General features: G+C 37.4%; 1 protein-coding gene across 4 annotated transcripts in view; it reads left to right on the plus strand.

The window, feature by feature from the left end:
* TBC1D4 (TBC1 domain family member 4) overlaps nt 1-26,246 on the plus strand; it is a 234,269-nt gene that overhangs the window by 187,083 nt on the left and 20,940 nt on the right. For 3 of the 4 annotated variants that reach the window (XM_055426465.2, XM_055426468.2, XM_055426467.2), the window contains exons 11-15: nt 118-282; nt 10,311-10,468; nt 12,843-13,052; nt 19,091-19,249; nt 24,306-24,464. In XM_055426465.2, coding sequence (XP_055282440.2) covers nt 118-282; nt 10,311-10,468; nt 12,843-13,052; nt 19,091-19,249; nt 24,306-24,464 — 851 coding nt within the window. The remainder of the gene's footprint in view (nt 1-117; nt 283-10,310; nt 10,469-12,842; nt 13,053-19,090; nt 19,250-24,305; nt 24,465-26,246) is intronic. The other variant, XM_055426466.2, reaches the window with a different exon arrangement.

Below are 26,246 nucleotides of genomic sequence, written 5' to 3' on the forward strand. Positions count from 1 at the left end.
ATAAATTCAACCTTGATTACATTAATAGCAAGAACCTGTGTATATGCTATTTCATAGTGAATGAAGATTGTTCCATAGTATAACTTAAGACGAATTTGCTGTATTTTCTGTACTCAGCATCCTTCCACCAGCTCGGCGCATACACAAGGAGTGTAATTCTTCCTCCAGTCTTCCAAGTCTTCACACTTCCTTCTCTGCCCCTTCCTTCACTGCCCCCTCTTTCCTGAAAAGCTTTTACCAGAATTCAGGTAGACTATCCCCACAGTATGAGAATGAAATCAGGTGAGATCAGTGTCCTCTGTTTGCAAAGCAACTTTTCTGCAGTGATATACTGATGTGTTACTAAAACGTGGCTAATTAATTTGAGTGACATGAATGCATCTGTGTTTTGTGCCTGTTCTAACCAGTTTCTAATATATTGGTTTCAGTTCCAATTAGTTTGAAGAAAACCTTTACAAACAAGTGTTTCAAAGCTTTTTGATAACATGATTATCTTACTTTGGGGACTATATTTTTGTACTCTTTGTGTGTTTCTTTGCCTTGGGCCCCAGAGTCTAAGCTTTATTTTGTTTGGGGCAAGACTTATGCAAATATATACTAAGCAAACCTCCCCGATCATGTCTTTCTCTTTTTTATTTTTAGCTTCTCTGGACATATAAAGTCACTTATTTAAACAGCTGTACTAAAGTAATGGATATTATATATTTTTATTATTAAGTATATAAAATATTTCCTAGGTGTTTCACTGGTTTTTCAATGACGTAGACTTACTTTTCTGAATCTCAGTGTAAGTTACATCATGGCTACAGGATCATATTGATAATAACTCTTTCTGGCAGCATGAGGGATCTCTTGAATTGTGTAGATGTTCAGTTTTATTTTGTTTTTGTCCCCAGTATTGAAAATGCATAACCTGTTAAATCTTGTTCCTTGCTGTTATAACTACACAAAATTAAGTGTGGTGATTTTTTGAGAATTACCATGAGATAATTTTTGAAATTCTGAATTCTTACTGATCTTGCAGATTCTCAGTGGGATATTCTAGCCTTTGGAAAGCAGTGGATTAAGCTGGAAATCCTCAAGGGGTTGTTGTTGGCTTAGAATTTTCTGAGATTCATTTTTATTTTTATGTGTAGCTTGAGCCATTCTTTTTTATTGCTGTATAGTATTCCATTTAATACATCACAGTTTATCCATTCTCTTGCTAATGGATATTCGGGTTGTTTCTATTTTTTGATGATTGATAATTCTTGCAGTCAAAGAGAGGGATACGTGCTGTCAACCAGCCTGCGTGCCACTGAAATCTTCTTGGGTGTTCTTTTGGCCTCCTTTCTTTTAGACATAAAAAGTTAATATAATTAAGTAATGTGCATTAACTTGTTAAACTATAATAATCCTTGCATTATCTCTGAATGTCTTTTGTCCATGTATGTCAAGCTCTTTTCATTCCAAGGCAGACAATTAATATTGGATTAATAAAATTTTGAATCTGAACTATCCTTTGAATTAGTACAAAATTATGTCGAAATATTGAATTTCTATTGAAGAAAGTTGACAAAGAATTGATTTTAAAAGGTTTTTACAGGTTCAACCTTATGTGAGAAGAAGAAAACCATAAAAATTGCATTATGTATATGGAATATGCAATGAATTTAGAGAACTGATAGTTTAGATAATTGAGAACCTATAAAACATTTGACACATGTTGGCATTAAAAATTTCAGTCTACCTCAGCTCTATAGTTCTACCTATTGATAAGAATACAGTACTTTCAGTGACACCCATTTTCAGTTTCCTGATGTTATGTTATAGAGAACATCTGGAGAATTCCTGTTTTCTTCCAGAAACAGAACCATGTCTGAAGGTGACAATTAGGGATAGCCTCCAAGAAGGTCAAGGATTAGATGTGAATAGGTTATAGAGTACAAAAGCAGTGACTATAAAAGATTATTATAGTTGTTAATTTCTGCTGAGGTATATGTATTGTTCTTGTGCCAAGCTTCCCTTAGCCCTCTGCACCTCATTCTAATAGGAGCGTATTGAAGTCAAAGGACAAATACTTAATTTTGCTTTGAAAAAAATGTAACTCTTTGTGGTGATCTTATTTTAAATGCTATATATAGACATGTGAAGAACTTTTAAGTTTATAGGATCATTAAAAACATCCTATCTTCTGAAATTTGTAGTGTTTTCTTGGTTTTGAGAAATTCTAAAAAATCAGAGAGCACTTTCTGGTATGTTTTTGTTTCCTTTTTGTACAGTGTTTTGTAATTTGACAGCTTAGAATTAATAGGCCAAAAAGACACTTAAAATTTCATTAAAGATTATGCCAGTTGTAAGCATCTGGCACCATGGATTATCACAGAGTGAACATCCCACATCACCCCCACTCAGTCAACACATGGAATGCTGCCAGCACCCTGGCAGCTCCTCCCATTTTCCTACCCAATCTCTACCCCTCATCCTGACCTCAGATACCATAGTTCAGTTTTGCCTGGTTTTGAGCTTTCTATAAATGGAATGATACAGCATAAACTCTTTTATATCTGGCTTTTTTCACTGAATAATGGTTTATGAGATGTATTCTTTTATGTGTACTTCAGTTTATTCATTCGTATTGCTGAATAGTGTTTCATTTACTCCATCACAATTCATTCCTTTTGCAGTGGACATGTAGGTTATTTCTAGTATTTTGGTTTTTATAGAGTACTTTCCCTGGATAGGGGTTTCCCAGGTGACTCAGTGGTAAAGAATTCGCCTGCAAATGCAGGAGATGCAGGAGACATGGGTTCTATCCTGGGTCGGAAAGATATCCTGGAGAAGGAAATGGCAACCCACTCCAGTATTTGTGCCTGGAGAATTTCAGGGACACAGGATCCCGGTGGGCTACCATCCATGGGATCACAGAGTGTCGATCACCACTGAGTGGCTGAGCATGCACACACGCTCCCTGGATATTATCCATGTCTACATTGGTACATGCTTGTGCATTGTTAGTAGCTATCTCCACTAGCACAATTGTTGGACAGAATTCACGCTTAATAGGTGTATTTCAATTAGTCAGTCACTTTGAGATAAATTTACCACAGCCTTGGAGAGTTTTTTTTTTTAATTAATATTATAAAATAGCTTCAGATTTATAGGAAAATTGCAAAACTATTATGGAGAACTGCTAACCCTTTATCCAGATTCATCCATTTTTAACATTTGCCACATTTGCTTTATCTTTCTGTCTGTTTCCTTGTATCCATGCATACGTATACGCATATATATTTTGTTATTCTAAGCCATTTGTGAGTAGATTGCAGATAACATGTCCCTTTACTCTGAATCCTTCAGTGTGTGTTTGCTAGGAATGAAGATATTCAAGAGTGTGGCTTTAAGCCAGGACTTTCTGAACTCTGCATCACTCATTATCACTGGTTTCAGAGAAAACATCATATGCTCACAATTACCATGTTATCTGCAACTATTCAAAATAAGAAGAGGTCCGTAAAACTATGTAATACAATTTTCTTTTTATTTGGGTAGCTCATATCTTATTAGAGGCATAGTGTGGATCTGTAAATATTCATAGTTAAGTATAGAGTAGGTTAACACATAGGTTAGCAAATACTATTTAAAGAGCATGATCATTTGAAATTTGAAATTCAGATTAGGCATCCTTCTCCAGGACCACTGTTTTGAATTATTAAAAACATGTAGATTATTGTTGTTAAGCAGGGTGAGAAAAAGAGAAGCCAAGATACTTTTAATATCATGGTTTACTTAGCAGCAGGTTCATTTGTACAACAGTGAAATGCTAAAGGAAATGGAGTACATATATGTTTTGTTTTACGTTACTTCAAGTTAATTCTTAAAAATTTAATGTTATTTCATTGTGGAGTAGCCGAAATATAATTGTGCATAATCAGATGGTATATTTACATAACATCCATTTAGCAAATATAATATATCCTTTTATAAACAAGCATCTGTTTCCTCCTTATTGTAGATTCTCAGCTTTTGAGCCTATATTTTAAAAATATTTATATTGAAATTCACTGGTCAAATGATAGTCATTTACTTCTAAAACTTTTCAGTGACAAAATAGGTTTTTGCTGACAAGTACTTTGTGGTATAGTTTGATTCTATAGTTTTCTCATATTATCTGATAAAAATAGTATAATTACTCATGGTACAATATTGAAATTATTTGTACTTTATTGATGCCTTATGGGAATGTCTTTTTATTCTAAATCCTGGTTTTGGACATCACTCTTTTTCTGTGCTAATGCTGTTCCTTGTTTTCCTGTGGTACTAGACAAGACACTGCTTCAGAATCAAGGTGATTAGAGGTCTAAATATTTTCATTTACAAATTTATTAATTCTTCCAACTGATTATTACCATTCATTTAAAAATCAGTTTTGGCTGTCTTCTCCATGCATGCCATCCTTCTGGTGATGTGAGGGGTATATAGTAGGGGAAAAATGACTCCTGGTGTAATCAAAGATTATGAGTAATCACATGAAAGATTGATTGTAAACAAATCCTGTTTCTACTCTATTCCATGTTGACATTTCCTTAGGACTGTGCTGTGGCCTTCAGTAGAGATTAATTCAAATTTGGAACTAATGGAAGTAAGTGAATTTGCTAGTTTGGAGGTACATATGTGGGCTGCCGTCTATGGGGTCGCACAGAGTCGGGCACGACTGAAGCGACTTAGCAGCAGCAGCATGTACATTTAAGGAGTTTATTTCAAATCCCAAGTAGATGCAGAAATAAGAATCCTAAAAGAAACTTAGTGATAAAATCAAATCTGATTTTCATTGAAGAATATTCTTAGTCTATTTCTGTTCATCTTAATTGCTGACACATGGGTTACTTTGAGACACTGCTGTGGCCTTCCAGACCTCCCACTGGGCTGGACACAGGAAAACACCTACTTCCTTTTTATGGAAGTCTGACCGCATCTGTGATGACATTTCTTCCTCCTGACACACATGCTTTTTGTGGTAAATGTCCAGAATCACTGCTGACTAGCTTAACTGAAAATGATTATTCTTTTCTAGTTTCTATGCTTTGCTCATATCACACACCCAGTGGAAAACAGACATTCCTATCTTCCTGTTGGGGTCACTGACATTTAGATTTCTTTCTAATGGGAGTTAAAATCCAGTATAAAAGATTGGGCTAGCATGAGATGTTCAAAGAGAAAAAATTATTTGGGGCCACATTGATAAGATAATGACTAAGTCATTAGTGACTAAGATTTGTAACTGACCTATATTTTTTAATGGTTGCATGTAAGACCATTTCAGTAATATTTCTTATCTACTTCCAAAAGCCCAACAGAAATGTTAAGATTTTCTGTGTCCTTCCTAGAAGGTTCTACTATACACATGGAACTAGGTCTGTGTTTTACCTTAGTGGTCATCTGGCCTATTATTTTATATATGGTTATACTGAACCCCAGAAATGGTTAATATCTTGCTTAATATAATTTATATAACATTAAGTTATAAGAAAATGAATAAGCAAATGAGCTCCCCAGAGATATTTTAAATTCCAGTACAAAGAACTTAATTAAAAATTTTTTTTTTGTTCAGTATAGAGTTTAGGAAATAAAATTCTTTTTGTTCTTTTTTTGTTTTATACATTGATGAATCTATCTCGTTTGATTCAGCTTAATTGATTTCCACTTGATTAGCTTATTCTGTTTTATTTAATTAGTAAAGATATTCCATAGGATGATAGGTGGGTACCCAGTTGAAACCAGGGCTTACATAAGCTATTAGTCCACCTAAAGTAATTATAAATTAAATAGTACTATGGGCCTTGTGGGAAGAACTCTCAAACTGCAACACAGTGTTATCCCATGCAGCCTTTCTTGAGGCATTTACAAAGAGAAAGCCTTTTCAGATTTCTGTTAAATGGTTTTTTTTTTGTTGTTACTGTTTAGTGGATTAGTTGTGTCCAACTTTTTTGTGACCCCATGGACCTGCCAGGATCCTCTGTCTACGGGATTTCCCAGGCAAGAATACTGGAGTAGGTTGCCATTTCCTTCTCCAATATATGTTGATATATATATTAATGTGTTTTCTATTTGATCCTCCTATTTAAAAATAAAAAAGTGTTTACATTTTGAAACTCAATGGTTTCAAAAGAAAACAAAGTGAGACATTTATATAAATGAACACATAATATAATAATACTCTATAATAATGTAAAATGACATTATTCCATTAAAAAAAAAAGGAAAGAGAAATACAGACCTAAAGACTTAATGCTAATTACAGACTGATTTTTTACCCTAGAAATACAGGGGAACCTGGGAGTCCTGACAGCTTTATTTTTATGAAACAATAGGGCTTTGTCTGAACTAATGCAAAGGGTGTTTACCTTGACATAGTAAACTACAGAGCCTAAGTGTCTGGATTCTGGATTGCCTGGGTTTGAATCCTGACTCCCCCACTATATCTCTGAGACTGTGGGCAAATGACTTAGCTTCTTTTTGCCTCAGTTTTCTCACTAAAAATAGGAATTGTAATACCATCTACCCCATAAAGTTGCTGTGAGGTTGAAATGAGTTCATACTTATGAAATGCCTTGAACGATGCCTGGCACATGGTATGTCTATTTGTGTTAGCTTTATTATTACTATAAAAAAATATCACATGTTGTTTTGTTTTTAATTTTACTCCAAAGGTGGACATTGCCTAGGATTACTTAAAGGAGAAACTGAAGTGATAATTAATATTGTAGTTAAAAAAAAACAAAAATTTAAAACTTCAAACAAAAACTTACCCCCTCAGCCCAGTGAAGTTTCTGAAGTGAGATAAAGAATTTTTTTTTTTAATATTTTCTTTTCACCTGTGGTTTTGGTGACATATTTAAGGAGTCTTAATCTAACTCAAAATCTTGAAGATTTACTCATATATTTTCTTCTATGAGTTTCATAATTGTTTTACATTTTTTAATTGAAGGATAATTACAGAATTTTGTGGTTTTCTGTCATACATCAATAAGAATCAACTGTAGGGAGATTAAGAATTTTGATGCACATGGTTTTGATTCTTAAAATTACTACTGCCTTAGGAATGTTAAGTTGCTGATTAAATCTGAATCAAAAAGTAAACTGCCATAAGTTGCACATACGAACTCCCTGTTGAAACCCTTTTCTAGACCCAGACTTCTGGACACACATTTTTCTTGATGAAGCACGGCAATTTTTGCCTTATCTCGGCCACCAAACTGCTTTTTCAGGATGCCGTTTTCTAGTACATGATAAAGGGTCAATGGTCTATTATGTAAGTATTTCCTTTTCATATAACATTATCTTATATTTTAACGGTTAATTTTTGGCTTATTACTGGCCATTAAAATCCAGACAAATGAGGAAAATGTGTCTTTTTGGCAGTTTGTTTAGATTACAGAATTTTAAGTTTTAGATGTTATGAAATTTTAAAATTTGTAACAGCGAGCTGATATAAGGGTACATTATGCACCAGTTTTTTAATCTATTCCCCCCAAATTGTATATTTTACAGGCAATAATGAAAATGACATGGGTTCTTCTCAGTTGTACTTTTAGTACTACCCAGACAGTTGCTATGTTATTAACACTGAATTTGAAAAGATCTTTTTAATTCCAGCATTAAAATACAAAAGTTTCAGAATCCCTTTGCTTTGGTTTATTCTAATTTTGTTGTTAGATATACTAAGAGTTAAAAGAAACTACTGTTTATTGAACACTTATCTTGTGAGGCATTGAAATTGTTGCTTTTACCTAAGTCACTTAGCTTCCTAGGATTAACTTATAAATTGGATAGTCTTATGTCAGTGTGTTACTATCTGGACAAAAAGATGCCTTATGTTGTTTATTATGTATTGTCATTGTTAGTACCTGCCATTGACACCTTAGTCTGTGCTTTTGGGAAATGAAGCTATTAGAACTTTTTGCCAGAAAAACTTGAAAATCATGACTATCAACAAAAGGTTTTAAGAAGGTAGATCTTTTATTTATTCCTGACAAGCCAAGCCAACATTTTTTGTCCATTTTACTTAACCTTCTGAGTTCATGTTTTTATGGTTTTACAATATCAATTTCCAATAATTTGGCCACCTGATGTGAAGAGCTGACTCACTGGAAAAGACCCTGATGCTGGGAAAGATTGAAGGCAGGAAGAGAAGGGGACAACAGAGGATGAGATGTTGGGATGGCATCACTGATTCAACAAACATGAGTTTGATTAAACTCCGGGAGATAGTAAAGTCCAGTCCATGGGGTCGAAAAGAGTGGGAGACTACTGAGCGACGGAACAACAACAGCAGTATCAATGTATTCCACAGATAATTGTTGAGTTTGTTGTTCAGTTGCTAAGTCGTGTCCAATTCTTTGTGATCTCGTGGACCATAGCATGCCAGGCTCCTTTGTCCATGAAATTTACCAGGCAAGAATACAGGAGTGGATTGCCATTTCCTTCTCCAGAGGGTCTTCCTGCCCCAGAGATCGAACCCCCGTCTCTTGCATTGGCAGGCAGGTTCTTTACCACTGAGCCACCAGGGAAACCCCTTTTGTTGAGTGCTTACCATTAATTACCATTTGCTGTACTCAGAGCTAAGAAATATATCCTTGAGTTGGGCATTTAGCACATAACTGCCAAACAGTTATACAAATAGTGTTACACAAATGAAGATACAGGGTACGTTAAGAGTGTTTCTTGGGATATAGCTATTATATATAGAATGAATTATAGTTCCCAAAAGGAAAATATTGAATTAAGGCTTTCCAAAGGGGAAGTAAAGGTGGACATATTCAGTTAGTATTACAGAGAGTGGTGAACTGTGGACACATATTAAGGTTATAACATTATCCAGGATACAAAACAAAATGGGCTTGACTCTACTGGGATGTGCATCAGCTACTTCCTGAAGTATCATGGTACTTACTGCATGTCACTTGCTCTCTGTGAGGTAGCTCAAAAGTATTTCTGTTTCCTAACCTTAATTTACCTAATCTAGAAAGATAGATCAAGATTAGAAACAACTGAATGACCTGATAACTGTGAGTATGGATATGCAAAGTAAATACAAATAGGATAGACAAGGGCTGACTGGCCCTTCTGAATTCTGAATTGTCTCAGCCTTAGGGAGTTCCTCTGAGTATGTGAGTGAGGTGGTGGCTTTTCTAGCTGAGCTTCATTTCTGCACTAATTACTAACAATGCTTGGTTCCATCAGAAATTTCGCACCTTCACTTGTTGGAATCACCACATGCAAATATTGTTCATCATTCTCTCAGGAAGCTCAGAGACTTTAAAATGTAAAAAAGCGAAATATTTCCATCACCATGAGTGGCAACAGTTATTGCACGGTGTTTCGGCTGCTAACGTAATTGGTCTCAAAAGTTAAGTTTGAGTCATAATGACCTTCTAAAAAAAAAATGACCTTTTCCTGCAGATAGCCCCAGAAAAATTTAGAGTACTCTCTTCTAGAAAATGAAATTCTTAGAGCAGACCAGCATTACTGTATGTTCATATTACAAAGCATTAATGTAGAAAGATGTGACATCCCCAACTGCCTACCTCACCCCGCACCCCACCCAAGAAAGTTAAGGAAGGTGATTCTAGGGTCAAATAATTTAAGCAAGTTAGGGAATTTCTGTATACTATTTACCTTTGGTGAGTCACAGTGCATGCCTGCATATTATGTTCTCTAAGAAGTCCTGCTCTAAAGAAATCTGTTTAGTATTTTTAAATGGAACCTATCCGGTTGATTTGGCCACACTTTTTTCTTTAATATACCACTTAACAGTAATCCCAAGGTTGACTGTCTTGTTTTGTTCAGGTTACTTTCTATCATGATCCAACTATTGGTGGTTAACACTTTTGAGATGGATTTTAACAGTTACAGGCAACTAGAAGCTATCTTATCAGTCCATTCTATAAAAGCTATAAGAAAAACTTTATGATCTTTTAATAAAGTATTTACAATGTTTAGAATATACTAATTAAAATTCTTTAGTTAAGCAGCCTTTGTTCCTCTGTATAAGCGCTTCTATTGCTCAGGGTAGAACTTAGAGTGGTTGGCTCCTATGGAAAGAGTAGAAACAGGTGAGCTTCTGATAGGTGGGCTGTGCCTGGACTGCACCTGTCCCGGGGTGTCGTGGCCTGGGTGATCCGTGTGCCTCGCGATGCATCGCTCCATGTTGCCTGTGGCTTGTGCTTGCCGCTGGTAGAACTTGTGAATGGCTTGTGCTACCGGTTTGTTACGAAAGATCCCGTTACGCAGTTTCCTTTACAAGTTATCTATTTCTCTGCTTTCCACAGTGATGGAGAGGGGAGAAAAAGGACCTCGTCCACCTGCAGCAATGAGTCCCTAAACGCTGGAGGAACCCCTGTCACTCCTCGCCGAGTTTCCTGGAGGCAGCGCATCTTCCTCAGGGTTGCCTCGCCCATGAGCAAATCTCCCTCCGCGATGCATCAGGGTTCGTTGGCCAGTCACTTACCCCTCACTACTGTCTTAGACTCAGGGATGGAAGGCGATGCTTTTTGCACAAAGAGGATTAAGTGATTACAGTAGAGAAGTAGCATCTCTATTTTACATTCGAGCTAGTGGATATCGAGATGGTCATGTATCATTAGAACCTGTTAGACGTACAGTGAATGCTGTTGAATGAAGGAAGGAAGGAAGGAATTTCCAAAACCTTTTTTGGGGCCTACTTCATCGTGCAGAGGGAACTAGAGTAGTGATAGAAAAGAAGTCAGAGATCTTTTTATTTTTGGAAAGGTACTCTTGGCTGGAAAATCCCATGGACGGAGAAGCCTGGTAGGCTGCAGTCCGTGGGGTCGCTAAGGGTCGGACACGACTGAGCGACTTCACTTTCACTTTTCACTTTCACACATTGGAGAAGGAAATGGCAACCCATTCCAGTGTTCTTTCCTTGAGAATCCCAGGGACGGGGGAGCCTGGTGGGCTTCCGTCTATGGGGGTCACACAGAGTCGGACACGACTGAAGTGACTTAGCAGCAGCAGCAGCATTCTTTTAGGAGTCACACTAAAGTCACATAGAAACACTGAACGATAAAGAAGTGGATGTAGGTACGCTCAGCAGACATCAGCCAGTGGAGAGCCCCAGCTTTCTTTCCATATTAGACCTATAAGAAATTAAAGCAAAATATACAAGGGGGCAAAGTAAGTGTAACAAGGAGCAGAAAGATTTAACAATGATGAGAACACTAAAATAATACTAAAGAGAATTTGAGAGAGAAATGAATAAATAACTTTCATGGGAGATTTTAACATACTCCTCTCTGAAAATTAAATCTGGAGAAATTAAATACAGATAATATTTGAGAAACACAATTGAACAAGCTTGATCTGATATTTGTATAGAACCTTGTCACCTACAGAGAAAATTTATTTATTTTCAGCACACATGGAATAGTTGTAAAAATTATTTATGTACTTCGCTGTAAAGATTTTTAAATGAATTCCAGATAATCTTGATTATTCACACTATATTCTCTGATCACACTGCACAAGGAAGAAAGGAAGGAAAGGAAGAAAGGAAGAGGAAGAATTAGAGGATAACTAAAACATTTCATGTGTTTAGACACCAAAAACTGTTTTCCTAGAAACTAGAAGGAAGAAAATATAATTGGATCCCTATGTGTCAAAATTGAGTGGTATTTAGAGGGCAGTTCTAAAACCAAGAAAGCAAAATTCAAATGTACTAAGTTTTAAATTCATACAGTAAGATTTTTTTTTTAATTATTAAGGAAGTAAATAATAAGAGTAGGGAAGAGGTCAATTAATAAAGAAAACAATGTTTCTAGAGGCAAAATTAACTCTGCTGGGGTGGTCAGGGAATGTTTTTCAAAAAAAAGTTAAGTATTTTATTTAAACTCATTGCTGGGAGAAACATCTTTTGAAAAGAGGGACCAGAAAAGCTCTAGAGTCATTGCAGAGGACTTTGTGGGTCAGGGAGTCATGAGAAAATCAGCATCATAAGAGCAGAGGATGAAGACAAGAGGTTGGAAAGATTGAGGCCAAAGTCTAAAACGATCAATGTGCTATTCCCAGGAGTTTGGACTTTGGGATATATGCAACCACTGAAGTGTTTTAAGACACAGAATCTTATTTGTTAATATGAAAATAAATTCGCAACAGTGAAAAGATGGCCTGGAATGGAGGGTGAGAATGAACTCTGGAAATTGGGTAATAGTGTTGCAGGGGCTTCCTGGGTGGCTCAGATTCTTTATCAAGAATCCACCTGCTAACTCAGGAGACATGGGTTCAGTCCCTGGGTCAGGAAGATCCCCTGGAGAAGGGAATAGCAACCCACTCCAATATTCTTGCCTGGAAAATCTCATGGACAGAGGAGCCTGGAGGGCTACAGTCCATGAGGTTGCAAAGAATTGGACGCGACTGAGTCCCTCGTTTCAGGAGTAAGCAGAGTTCTGAGCCAGGCTGTGCCCAGAGTCACTCAGTTGTTTTTTGTTTTGTTTTGTTTTGCACACTCAGAGAATATACATAGATGTTATTTGCGGAAGTGTTGAACCCTGGGGAAAGGCCAGATCATTTTGGAGCACCTATCTTATAGGTCATTTTGTGCGGAAAGAAGAAGTAGTGACATCATACATGCTTTCATTTCACAAGAGAGGGAAATCTGAAAGGGGAATTCAGTCTAGTGAATTGACTCAAATCAATAGTTCCAGAAACTGACAGTTTACTGGGAGGGCACCTTTGTGTACGGCTTTAAAGGTGGAACACAGGAGGAGAGAACGTCAAGTCCAGAGAGAACTTGTGTGGTCTGGGTTACACCTTCGGAATGCCTCTCACTGTTTTCTTCTCTGCAGATGGCCTGGACAGGAGTGAGCTACTGCCACTGTCCCCTCTTGCTCCAACCATGGAGGAGGAACCGCTGATGATATTCATGTCTGATGAAGATGACCCAGAAAAGGGTGACGAGAGAAACAAGTCAGAGGAACTGAGATGTTTATGGAGAAAAGCTATACACCAGCAGATCCTATTGCTTCGAATGGAAAAAGAAAACCAGAAACTTGAAGGTTAGCTATTCAAATGGGGCTAAAGAGATGGTGTGATACTGTAATTTAAAGGTGTAGTTTGTTAATACTCTTGCCCACACTCATTCTCCAACTGTATACACCATTTTGCAAACACAGCTACTGATGAAAATTGTTTCTTTCTAGTTCCTGAGGTGGTTATGACAGGGGAAAGGTTAGCCTAAGAAATTTGTATTTCTGTTTGATAGATTTAAAACATCAGATGTCTTTTGAGTATATTTGGGTGATAGAATAATAGAAGGTAATAGAATGTATATAATATGAAGTCGTGGCTTTAATATAACTGAAAGTTTAACATCTTTGTGTATAATTTAAAAGAGACTTAAATATGAAAAAGTATATTCTCTTCAAATAGGATTTTCAAACTTCAGGCCAATTGTATTCATAAGATGAGAAATATTCCTATTTCAAATAAATTATGTTGTGTCCAATTCAACTAATTGCCTATTAAATCAAAAGTGCTATGTATTGTTACTATTTTATAAATTTTCCATTTAAAAATCATACTGAAGTCATTAAAATTTTATTTGGACAGTTTATAACTGCTATTGTGCTATTCATAGTGCTTGACTATTAAATTTATGAATACCAAATGCTTTAGAATGTGTTTTCCAGACTCTGAAATAATGTCATTTACCCCAGTGCTGATAGAATCACACACAGGGAGGTGTGTAGACAGTACCAAAATCTGAAAAAGGTATTAAAGCCCTTATCTTGGGTAAATCACTTAATATAAAGGGCCTTTTTTTTTTCACATTTATAAAGTGAATGGTTTAACTTATGTGGGCCTTTGACTTTTAAGATTATTGGAAAATTATAATCTAGGTTTTTCTCTGACTTGCTTTTATTATGTTGTCTTTCAATAAAGCTTCTTTTGGTATAGGCAGGTCTTCACATTTCTGTGTTCACCATCTAAAGATTCCTCTTACTATATTGTTCAACTAAATTTTTCACTTTTTAGTTTGCTAGGGCACAATTTATTTTTGCTTAACACTATATTCTTAGCAAAAGGGAAAGTTTATAAGACTTTTAAATATCTTTAGGAGACAAATCTTCTTTTCTTTCGAATTAAAAAAGCAATTAATTGTTATTAACATAACTTTTAAAAGTTTGATGTGATAAATAATATGCCCACTCAAGCTTCCATAGATTTTGAAAGGAATTGAATTTATGTTTTTTGTAGTTTATATATGTTGAACTAACTCATAAACAGAAGAGGTAGAAAAAAGATGGTTATCATTTTCTTAAAACGTTTAAAGCATGAAATCGGATTTCATTAACAGGAGTATGTGCAGTAGAATATTATATTAAATACTAACGGATAATTTTAGAATCACATAGACTGTTTGAACTGGAAATGGTCTTAGAGATTATTTAGCTCCATTCTTTATTCTGCATCTGAGTTAGTGACTGGCTTGGGGATGCTAAGAAAATTAACCTAAGGTCAAACAGTGTTATACTGGCAAACAAGTATGAAAATTCCAGTTTATTTACCACAGTTTTTAGGCTTTTTTCTCAGTACACCATATAGTATTTCTCAAATATATGTGTTAATATAAAGAAATGAAATGTTTTACTATAAATTACTGCAAATTCTGTGTATTATATATGGCTGTATAAATTGACAGACTAAGAGAAGAGGTTACATTTAGAATATATGATCAGAAACCTTTGTTAGTTCTGTTTTTATTTCTGTACTTAAGTAACAAATACACATACAAAAATAGCTTAACACATTACAAATGTTAGCCAATGGATAAGCATTTTTTCATAGTTCTTTGATCTTGCCTGTTTAACCAGGGCAGATATTAACTGTTCTTACTTAGCACTTTATCCTCAGGGTGTAGATGATGGTGATTATTATTTTAAATGAATAATGATCCAGAGAAAGTTGGAGAAAAAAAATCTGAGGAAATATTATTCTTCACCATTATGAAAAATATAATTAGTAAAGTTATATGTAGGATTATGTTAATTATTAGCTTTTTCTATGATGATCCTCAGTCAGTTCAGTTCAGTTCAGTCGCTCAGTTGTGTCCAACTCTTTGCGACCCCATGAATCACAGCACGCCAGGCCTCTCTGTCCATCACCAACTCCCGGAGTTCACTCAAACCCACCTCCATCGAGTCGGTGATGCCATCCAGCCATCTCATTCTCTGACGTCCCCTTCTCCTCCTGCCCCCAATCCCTCCCAACATCTGAGTCTTTTCCAGTGAGTCAACTCATCGCATGAGGTGGCCAAAGTATTGGAGCTTCAGCTTTAGCATCAGTCCTTCCAATGAACACCCAGGACTGGTCTCCTCTAGAATGGACTGGTTAGATCTCCTTGCAGTCCAAGGGACTCTCAAGAGTCTTCTCCAACACCACAGTTCAAAAGCATCAGTTCTTCGGCGATCAGCTTTCTTCACAGTCCAACTCTCACATCCATACATGACCACGAGAAAAACCATAGCCTTGACTAGACAGACCTTTGTTGGCAAAATAATGTCTCTGCTTTTTAATATGCTATCTAGATTGGTCATAACTTTCCTTCCAAGGAGTAAGCGTCTTTTAATTTCATGGCTGCAGTCATCATCCGCAGTGATTTTGGAGCCCCCAAAAATAAAGTCTGACACTGTTTCCACTGTTTCCCCATCTATTTGCCATGAAGTGATGGGACCAGATGCCATGATCTTAGTTTTCTGAATGTTGAGCTTTAAGCCAACTTTTTCACTCTCCTCTTTCACTTTCATCAAGAGGCTGTTTAGTTCCTCTTCACTTTCTGCCATAAGGGTGGTGTCATCTGCATATCTGAGGTTATTGATATTTCTCACGCCAATCTTGATTCCAGCTTGTGCTTTTTCCAGCCCTGCGTTCCTCATGATGTACTCTGCATATAAGTTAAATAAGCAGGGTGACAATATACAGCCTTGACGTACTCCTTTTCCTATTTGGAACCAGTCTGTTGTTCTATGTCCAGTTCTGACTGTTGCTTCCTGACCTGCATACAGGTTTCTCAAGAAGCAGGTCAGGTGGTCTGGTATTCCCATCTCTTTCAGAATGTTCCACAGTTTGTTGTGATCCACACAGTCAAAGGCTTTGGCATAGTCAATGAAGCAGAAATAGATGTTTTTCTGGAACTCTCTTGCTTTCTTCATGATCCAGCGGATGTTGGCAATTTGATCTCTGGTGCCTCTGCCTATTCTAAAACCAGCTTGAACAACTGGAAGTTCACAGTTCACGTATTGCTGAAGCCTGGCCTGGAGAATTTTGAACATGACATTACTAGCATGTGAGATGACTGCAATTGTGCGGTAGTTTGAGCATTCTTTGGCATTGCCTTTCTTTGGGATTGGGATGAAGACTGACCTTTTCCAGTCCTGTGGCCACTGCTGAGTCTTCCAAATTTGCTGGCATATTGAGTGCAACACTTTCACAGCATCATCTTTCATGATTTGAAATAGCTCCATTGAAATTCCATCACCTCCACTAGCTTTGTTCGTAGTGATGCTTTCTAAGGCCCACTTGACTTCACATTCCAAAATGTCTGGCTCTAGGTGAGTGATCACACCATCGTGATTATCTGGGTCATGAAGATCTTCTTTGTACAGTTGTTCTGTGTATTCTTGCCACCTCTTCTTAATATCTTCTGCTTCTGTTAGGTCCACACCATTTCTGTCCTTTATCAAGCCCATCTTTGCATGAAATGTTCCCTTGGTATCTCTAATTTTCTTGAAGAGATCTCTTGTTTTTCCTATTCTGTTGTTTTCCTCTATTTCTTTGCATTGATCACTAAGGAAGGGTTTCTTATCTCTCCTTGCTATTCTTTGGAACTCTGCATTCAGATGCTTATATCTTTCCTTTTCTCCTTTGCTTTTTGCTTTTCTTCTTTTCACAGCTATTTGTAAGGCCTCCCCAGACAGCCAGTTTGCTTTTTTGCATTTGTTTTCCATGGAGATGGTCTTAATCCCTGTCTCATGTACAATGTCACAAACCTCCGTCCAGAGTTCATCAGGCACTGTATCTATCAGATCTAGTCCCTTAAATCTATTTCTCACTTCCACTGTATAATCATAAGGGATTTGATTTAGGTCATATCTGAATGGTCTAGTGGTTTTCCCTACTTTCTTCAATTTCAGTCTGAATTTGGCAATAAGGAGTTCATGATCTGAGCCACAGTCAGCTCCTGGTCTTGTTTTTGCTAACTGTATAGAGCTTCTCCATCTTTGGCTGCAAAGAATATAATCAATCTGATTTCGGTGTTGACCATCTGGTGATGTCCATATGTAGAGTCTTCTCTTCTGCTGTTGAAAGATCAATCTTTGCCCTGCTTCATTCCATGCTCCAAGGCCAAATTTGCCTGTTACTCCAGGAGTTTCTGGACTTCCTACTTTTGCATTCCAGTACCCTGTAATGAAAAGGACATCTTTTTTGGGTGTTAGTTCTAAAAGGTCTTGTAGGTCTTTGTAGGACCATTCAACTTCGGCTTTTTCAGTGTTACTGGTTGGGGCATAGGCTTGGATTACTGTAATATTGTATCGTTTGTCTTGGAAATGAACATAAAACAAATTGTTGCTGTTCAGTTGCCAAGTCATGTCCAACTCTTTGCAGTACCCCAGGCTTCCCTGTCCCTCACTATCTCCCAGAATTTGCCCAACTTCATGTCCATTGAATCGGTGGTGCCATCCAACCATCTCATCCTCTGTTGCCTTCTTCTCCTCGTGCCCTCAATCCTTCCCAACATCAGGGTCTTTTCCAATGAGTCAGCTCTTCACATCAGGTGGCCAAAGTATTGGAGCTTCTGCTTCAGCAGCAGTCCTTCCAATGAATATTCAGGGTTGATTTCCTTTAGGATTGGCTGGTTGGATCTCCTTGCAGTCTAAGGGACTCTCAAGAGTCTTCCTCAGCGTCAGAGTTTGAAAGCATCAGTTCTTCAGCAGATATTGAAAAGCAAAACTAAACTATGCTAGAAAGCCATCTAGTGGTATCTAGGAGGAATTTTTGGTAGTTTGATTTTTCTTTTGATTATGTGTAGACTTTTAAGTAGAAATTTTTACTGCCCTGCCAGAATAGCAGTCTATTATAAGATGGTTTAATTCTTTTGAAATGGCTTCGAACACTAAGTAAAGGGTAATACTCATTCTGCTATTGTTTTTGTGCTGTCGAGGACTTTGGATGCCTGACAGAGATTTGTGTTGCAGGAGGTAAGATGGCTGAGCCCTGGAGCTTCAGTGATTATAGATTACATTTAGAACTTCTGTTTCATGTGGTCCTAATGAGAGAGAAGAAATATACTTCCATGTTTTTTCACCCTTCTCCCCTTTTGGAATCAACTCTTTAAGATAAAGCTGAGGTGTAGATACTGGTTGCTTTTATAAGCATTTCTTTTAATGAACTCTGGGCTTAGATTTTAGACAATCAAGTCAGAGAAAATTTTGTATTATTTCGAAAAATGAAAATGTTAACTTCAGTAAAATTGACTTTCCTCTTAAAGATTATTAAAAATGGACACAGGAATATGTAACCTAGTGTCAGTGTGGTTAAAGATGGTGTGGTTAACTCTGGAAATAGTTATAAGAATGTATCAGGGTATCATAATCAAATATTTCTCAAATCAAGGTTAGCATGAGGCATTATTTTCTCATAGATATAGGATATAAAATATTAACATTTTAATGGTATTAACAATGATGCAAACTGTCACTTTTGTAGTTATCTATCACATTTGTCAAATATTTGAAATTTCTAGCCTGGAAAATATGGTTTGTTTTTTATGTCTAGGAGACTTGTCATCTCGAAGATAGAGAGTAAAACCTCTTTTGAAGTTATTCCTGTTTTTCTTTTTTTAAAATATATGAAATGACTCAGAATTTGAGAACTTTTCAAGTATCTTCCATTTTTTACAAAAATTTTCATTTTGAGAAAATGTTAGTGGTTGATTCCTAAAAGTCATATGCTGAGGTTTTACAAAGGCAATAAAACATTACAAATTCTGTGTTTTAAAACATATTAGTCTTAATGCAAACTCTTTGTTTCGTAGCAAGCAGAGATGAACTGCAGTCCAGAAAAGTTAAATTGGATTATGAAGAAGTTGGTGCATGTCAGAAGGAGGTCTTAACAATCTGGGATAAGAAGTTGTTAAACTGCAGAGCTAAAATCAGATGCGATATGGAAGATATTCATACTTCTCTTAAAGAAGGTATTCTGGATCGTCTTAATCATCTTTTATTTTGAAAAGTTTGAGATTGTTTTGACTTATCCAACTTAAGCATAATTTTCTCTTTGTTTTTGCCTATTAAAAAAAAGGAAAGTAGTTTGTTTCCTCCTGTAGTTAGTGACTATGTTGGTAGGAACCTGGGCTAATGGCAGTCCTATCCCTGAGGAGATAGCAGGCACGTTTTCTACAGTTTTCTGCCTCTTCAGTCAGCTGTTTTCAACTCAAGAGTTATCATTTACTGAGGAAAGAGCATTAGTACAAATCTTTGATCATATCCATAAAAATATCTTGAACTTATAAACTTGACTCGTTCCCATTATTTGCTCAGAAGTATTTATTTATATATATATGTTCACCTACATGTATGTTTATACAAATCTATATTATTAGCTAGCAGTCAGTTGCCCTACTATCTATTTTTTCTTTTATTTTTGAAACATTGCTTTTATTCAGCCTTATATTACACTGCCACTTTGTCATATAAAATGACTGACATTTAAACATCATAAATTTAAAATTAAAACTAATTTTAATTAGTGTGAATTGCTTACTTGCAGTTTCTGTGACTCAGATTCAATATATTAAAATGAGAATCTCCATGACCTGCTGGGTATAAAATAAAGATCCCAATGTAACTTGCATCATGAATCTTAAAAGCCTATGATAATGTGAAACTGTTGCATAATTAAGTTAAAATTAAGATTAATTTTGTAAGATGCTGTGTTTACAAACTTGGTACATGTTCTTTTTCCTTGAAGATATGGAAATCCCAAAGATTTCCACTGAATGCATTGTTTGGGAGACAAAATAGTGGCTAATCAAATGTGTGTGAGATGTGGACCACACTGTTCTTTGGTATGACTTACAGAGATGTTTTAGAGGTGCTCATCTTCCCATTTCTTATAACAGAGTTGAAACTTCTTAGAGATGTTTTAGAGGTGCTCATCTTCCCATTTCTTATAACAGAGGTGAAACGTCTCAGCACTGTGCCCAAAGCTCTCCTTGATCTCTCCTCCTTTCATTTCTCATCTCACTTTCTACCTTTCCCTACCCTATAGCCTGTGCTCCGAAGATGCTAATTAATCTGCATCTCGGTATGGCACAGGCTATTTCTTTCTTTCTTTTTTTAAATAAAGATATTCTATTTTGTTTAAGTTTTTGCTTTTCATATTAACCCTTAGTCTTTTTAAAAAATAATTCTTATTTATTTATTTTTGGTTGTGCTGGGTCTTCATTGCTGTGCACAGGCTTTCTCTAGTTGTGGTGAGCAGGGACTATTCCCTAATTGTAGCGCATGGGTTTCTCATTGTCACGGCTTCCTGTTGCAGAACATGGGCTTTAGGGTACTGGGCATCAGTACTTGTGGCACATGGACTTAGTTACCTCTCAGCATGTGGGGTCTTCCAAGACCAGGGATCCAACCCACATCTCTTGCATTGGCAGGTGGATTCTTAACCTTGGACCACCAGGGAAATCTCACCGGCTCTTTCTTGATTAGATGCTCCAGCTTCCCTTCCCTCCCTCTTCTGGCCTCTCTACCTTCTCCCCTTTTCCCAGCTCCCTTTCTTTCCATCACATCTTCTTCTAACTCCTCCTTTGTGCCCCGTTTGTCTGCTCCTCTCGAGACCTCCATATATTCTCCTTGCCAAAGGGACTGCTGCCTATACTCCAAGCCTGGAGAATCCTGTTCTCCCTCAGCTCTCAGTTTAAATACCATTTGCTCAGAGTGCCCCCGCCCCAGCCCAAAGTAAATTAGTTTTGCTTTGTTATTCTTTCTTATAATTTTTTCCCTTTAATTGTGCTTATCATTGTTTATCATTTTGTATCTACGTGTTTATCTGTTAAACGTTTTCTCACCTGCCCCCCCACACTCCTAGCGCCTAAGACAGCATCTTACACGTTATTTACTAAATGAATGAATGAATGAGATTAATTTTCCTGAGAATGGATTTATTCAACTCTCAATGATGAAGTTTCTTCAGTGCCATGCTCTGTTCTTTGCTATATGTTACATGCTCAATAAATATTTAACTAAGGTGAATTACCAGACTTCTTTGGTGGTCCAGTGGTTAAGAGTCTGCCTGCCAGTACAGAAGCACAGATTTGTTCCCTAGTCTGGGAAGATTTTACATTCTGTGGGGCGACCAAGCCCATACACCAAAACAACTGAGCCCATGCTATAGAGCCAGTGCTCTGCAGCAAGAGTAGTAGCCACAATGAGAACTGTTTTCTCGCTGCAGCTAGAGAAAGCCTGCATGCAGCAATGAAGACCCAACACAGCCAAAAATAAATAAATGAAGTGAATTACCTTTTTGAAATTGTTATTGGATGGTTAACATAACAGCCCTCTCCTTAACAGTGATCTGTTTAATGGCCTAATGAAAGTTACCCTCTAAAAATGACTTTTTATGTAAGATCATTCATTCATTCAACAAATATATAAGTTGCAAGGTATATTCTTGGATTTCATCATTCAGAGATGAAAATATGCTGATTATTCTCAGGGAGTTCACCGTCTAAGTGAGGAAACTAGACAGACATACAGTATAGCACTAACTCTAATCCAATATGCTAATGTGACAGTCTGAGTCACATAGTATGTGAGAAGGGAGTCTTACTCCTCAAGATGTTAGGGAGAGTTTCTGCCGAAGAATGGCATACAGGCTCATTCCTAAAAGACAAATAGAGATATACTAGGCGATCAACTGGAGGAGCTTGGAATTCCATAAAGGTAACAGTAGAAACAAGAAACTGGAGGTCTGAAAATAACCATAAGCTTCTTGAGTATGTGAATACTTAGTGTATACTTAATATGGCAGGGAATGGGAGGTAATGGAACTAAAAATGGTAGTTTCAAGGCATACTCTGTGGAGGACCTTATAATTCATATTCAGGAGCCTGGGGTGCAGTTTTTGGACAAGAATACTTTCAGCTTCTACAGACTGTGACACTGCATTCCAAAAAGATTAGTGCCATTAAACCCTCCTCTACCCAGCTGGAACTCAGGAACCTATCCCATATCTAGTCTTTTTTGGACCGAAAGCAATGAAATAAAATTTACCTTTCCTGCAGAGAATTGAATTATGTCCCTCCCAATGCTTTACTTCATGTGCCTTAGCATAAAAAACATAGTTTTAAAATACTTTGAATTGCTTGTTTTTGGTTTTCAAGCACACTGGAGTTACTATTTCATTATACATGAATGAAGCATTATATAGCTTAGCTACTTTCTTCTCAAAGGCTGAGTGATGTTCTGGAGCACTCCCTTTGTATTATATTTACCATTTTTATTTAATTTTTTTGTGGACCGTAAAAATGCTATTTAATTCTCTTTTACAAAGTTACTTTTTAATGACAGATATTTAGAAATCAGAGTATGAATATTAGCATTTGTTACTAGCTTCAAACCAAATAAAAGGTGAAAATAAGCAGTCATACATTTCAGTATTTTAGAATTTGGCCTCTGAAACTAGAGTTTGAATTCTCAACTGCACTAGCTATGAGAACCTGGGAGGTGACTTAGCCTCTTTCTGCCTCAGCTTTGCCATCTGTAAAGTATGCTGCTGCTGCTGCTAAGTCGTTGCAGTCGTGTCCGACTCTGTGCGACCCCATAGACGGCAGCCCACTAGGCTCCTCTGTCCCTGGGATTCTCCAGGCAAGAACACTAGAATAGGTTGCCATTTCCTTCTCCAGTGCATGAAAGTGAAAAGTGAATGTGAAGTCACTCAGTCATGCCTGATTCTTAGCAACCCCATGGACTGCAGCCTACCAGGCTCCTCCATCCATGGGATTTTCCAGGCAAGAGTACTGGAGTGGGGTGCCATTGCTTTCTCTGCTGTAAAGTATCAGTTCAGTTCAGTCGCTCAGTCGTGTCCGACTCTTTGCGACCCCATAAATCACAGCACACCAGGCCTCCCCGTCCATCACCAACTCCTGGAGTTCACTCAAACTCACCTCCATCGAGTTGGTGATGACATCCAGCCATCTCATTCTCTGTCATCCCCTTCTCCTCCCGCCCCCAATCCCTCCCAGCATCAGAGTCTTTTTCAGTGAGTCCACTCGTCGCATGAGGTGGCCATCTGCTGCTGCTGCGTCACTTCAGTCGTGTCCGACTCTGTGCGACCCCATAGACGGCAGCCAACCAGGCTCCCCTGTCCCTGGGATTCTCCAGACAAGAACACTGGAGTGGGTTGCCATTTCCTTCTCCAATGCATAAAAGTGAAAAGTGAAAGTGAAGTCGCTCAGTCGTGTCCGACTCTTAGCGACCCTATGGACTGCAGCCCACCAGACTCCTCCATCCATGGGATTTTCCAGGCAAGAGTACTGGAGTGGGGTGCCATTGCCTTCTCCGTGTGGTGGCCATGCTGCTAAGTCACTTCAGTCGTGTCCGACTCTGTGTGACCCCATAGACGGAAGCCCACCAGGCTCCCCCGTCCCTGGGATTCTCCAGGCAAGAACACTGGAGTGGGTTGCCATTTCCTTCTCCAATGTGTGAAAGTGGAAAGTGAAAAGTGAAAGTGAAGTCGCTCAGTCGTGTCCGACTCTTAGCGACCCCATGGACTGCAGCCCACCAGACTCCTCCATCCATGGGATTTTCCAGGCAAGAGTACTGGAGTGGGGTGCCATTGCCTTCTCCGTGTGGTGGCCATAGATAGTAGTAATTACCTGTCTCATTAAGTTGTTTTCTGAGCACCTGTGAAGTTGCGGTGCAGTTTCTGTAATTGCAATGCTCAAAAGCTACACCTCCTCAATACTTGTTGAATGAGGTTCTCAATCAGTAGTGGCTGGTGTTCTTGTTAATACTGCCATTATTTGCCTCATTGTTTAAGGGTTTTCTTTTGTAAGACAAGCAGATTAAACTCATCAAAATATGCTTGCACACTGTGTGATTGTGGCGTGGCTCACAGGACATGTGCATGTATGGTTGTGTGTATGTAGTTGTATGGTTGCCTATTTGAAGCATTATAGTTAATCAGTTGTGATTTAGCAATGTCATTCCAGTCTTCAAGGCCTTGCTTTCTTATCTCTTTGATTGCAGGTGTTCCCAAAAGTCGACGAGGAGAAATCTGGCAGTTCCTAGCTTTGCAATATCGTCTGAGACACAGATTGCCTAATAAACAACAACCTCCCGACATATCCTATAAAGAGCTTTTAAAACAGCTCACGGCTCAGCAGCATGCTATCCTTGTGGATTTAGGTATGTCTGCTGTATTGATTCTAATTTATGAAAGTAAACAATAGGTCCTTTTGTTGAGTTTTTTTTTTTAATTTGGTTTTTGGTGTTGATAAAGATGATCTGTTGGTCTGCAGAGTTGCTGACTTTGTTCTTTGCCTTATGTCTGGTTGAAGAGACCCTAAATGCCTGCGTGTGAAGTGAAGTCTTTATCCTCAGACTTGTACTCTGAAAAGAGTCATCCTGTATTTGAATCGTTGTAAAGGTCATGTTCTCAGGTGCTTTCAGTTCTTGTTTTTTTAACAACTGACTTTTCTTTGGGATAGACAATTATTATTTCAGTCAGCACTGGTCTTGAAATAGGCTAGAGCAGGTTTAAAGGGGCACCAGAAAATTTAACAAAGTCTACTAAGCATTCCTGGACATATTGCTGAAAACAAGCTTTTGAATAAACCTTTAAAAAGCAATACAGTATGTGGTTAGGTTGTGGAAAATCATGAATACGTCTTTGGAGGATGAAATAAGAATTAGCTGTCCTACTGTTCTGTGAATTTCCAACACTTATGGCAGCATTATAAAGTCACCTGTTTAAAAGCTGAGTTTCAAATAACTTATGGAAAGTAAAAATGGTGTAATAATTAAAAAAATTATGTTGTCTCTAATTTTTCTCTAAATTAATGTTATAGTCTATTATTTAAAAATATGTAACTTACTGAATTAAATTGACATTGACATTTGAATTATATATATCCCTAAAAGTTGATTTATTTAAGGTGGCCAGATATGTTATTTCAGCCCATATGGGAAAACAAGGGATTACTTTACACTGAGAGGTCACTTCATTTCAGGTTATATAGAAATCACAGGGCAAAACTGACCTCTGCTCCTTTGGATGACAAACAACTTCTGTTGGGAAAAGGCCAATTAAGTTAATATTTTTTGAGCCCAGTAGAATTGAAAAGGAGAATTTTACTGAGAAGCTGAAAACTTCTGTTTTGTCCTGATGCTACCACTGAACAGTAGTTTTAGGCAAATTACTTTGCTTCTGAGTTTCAATCCTCTCTCTTAAATGAGGACAATGAACCAGTCAATCACTGTGAATCCCCGCAGATGTGTGGTTCTGTGACCGGAAATGGATAATGAGTCTAGAAATTGGGATGTCGAATTTAGAGCTAGTCAAGATATCCTGAAAGATAAGGAGATGATGAGATCATGTTAACAGGGGAAATAAAAGCCTGGTCAGAAAAAAATGGAACCAGAATTAATGTCTTCTATGGACAGTATATTTATAGTTTTCTGTAGCAAGCATTTTAAGTGAAAAAGTAAAATGATAATTTTAAAAATTGCTTATTTGACTTTGCTCATAGTCATCTGTGTTTCCTCAGCACATTCTTGTTATTTTCTCATATCCTCCCCTTTATTTGCTCTGCAGAAATTATCTTATCAGTTCCTGGGTGTGTGTGGGGGTGAATCACTTTTAAGCAAATCTGGTGGAAAACATTAAAAAATCTGGCCTTCTTACAAGTTCTAACTGTCATGAGTAATCGTTGCACAAGGAAGCTAACACTCCCTTCATTTTCATGATACAAGGAAAGTCCCAAACCACCGTATACAGCTTTAGGGGTCTTTTTAGTGATCCAGGACTAACTTGCTTGCTGAAGTATCTCTATGGCAATTTTGTACACAGAAGTGAATTTTAGAGGGGAATTTATTTTAAATCAGCTTGGCCCTTCACTATCCTTGACCTTCTTGGGTTATACTGAAAAGAAAAGAGGTCTGCATGGCTCATGGATCAGTTCAGTTCAG

The sequence above is a fragment of the Moschus berezovskii genome, chromosome 13 (genome assembly GCF_049115385.1).
Source record: "Moschus berezovskii isolate FMDL1 chromosome 13, NW_MosBer_1.0, whole genome shotgun sequence".
NCBI lineage: Eukaryota > Metazoa > Chordata > Mammalia > Artiodactyla > Moschidae > Moschus > Moschus berezovskii.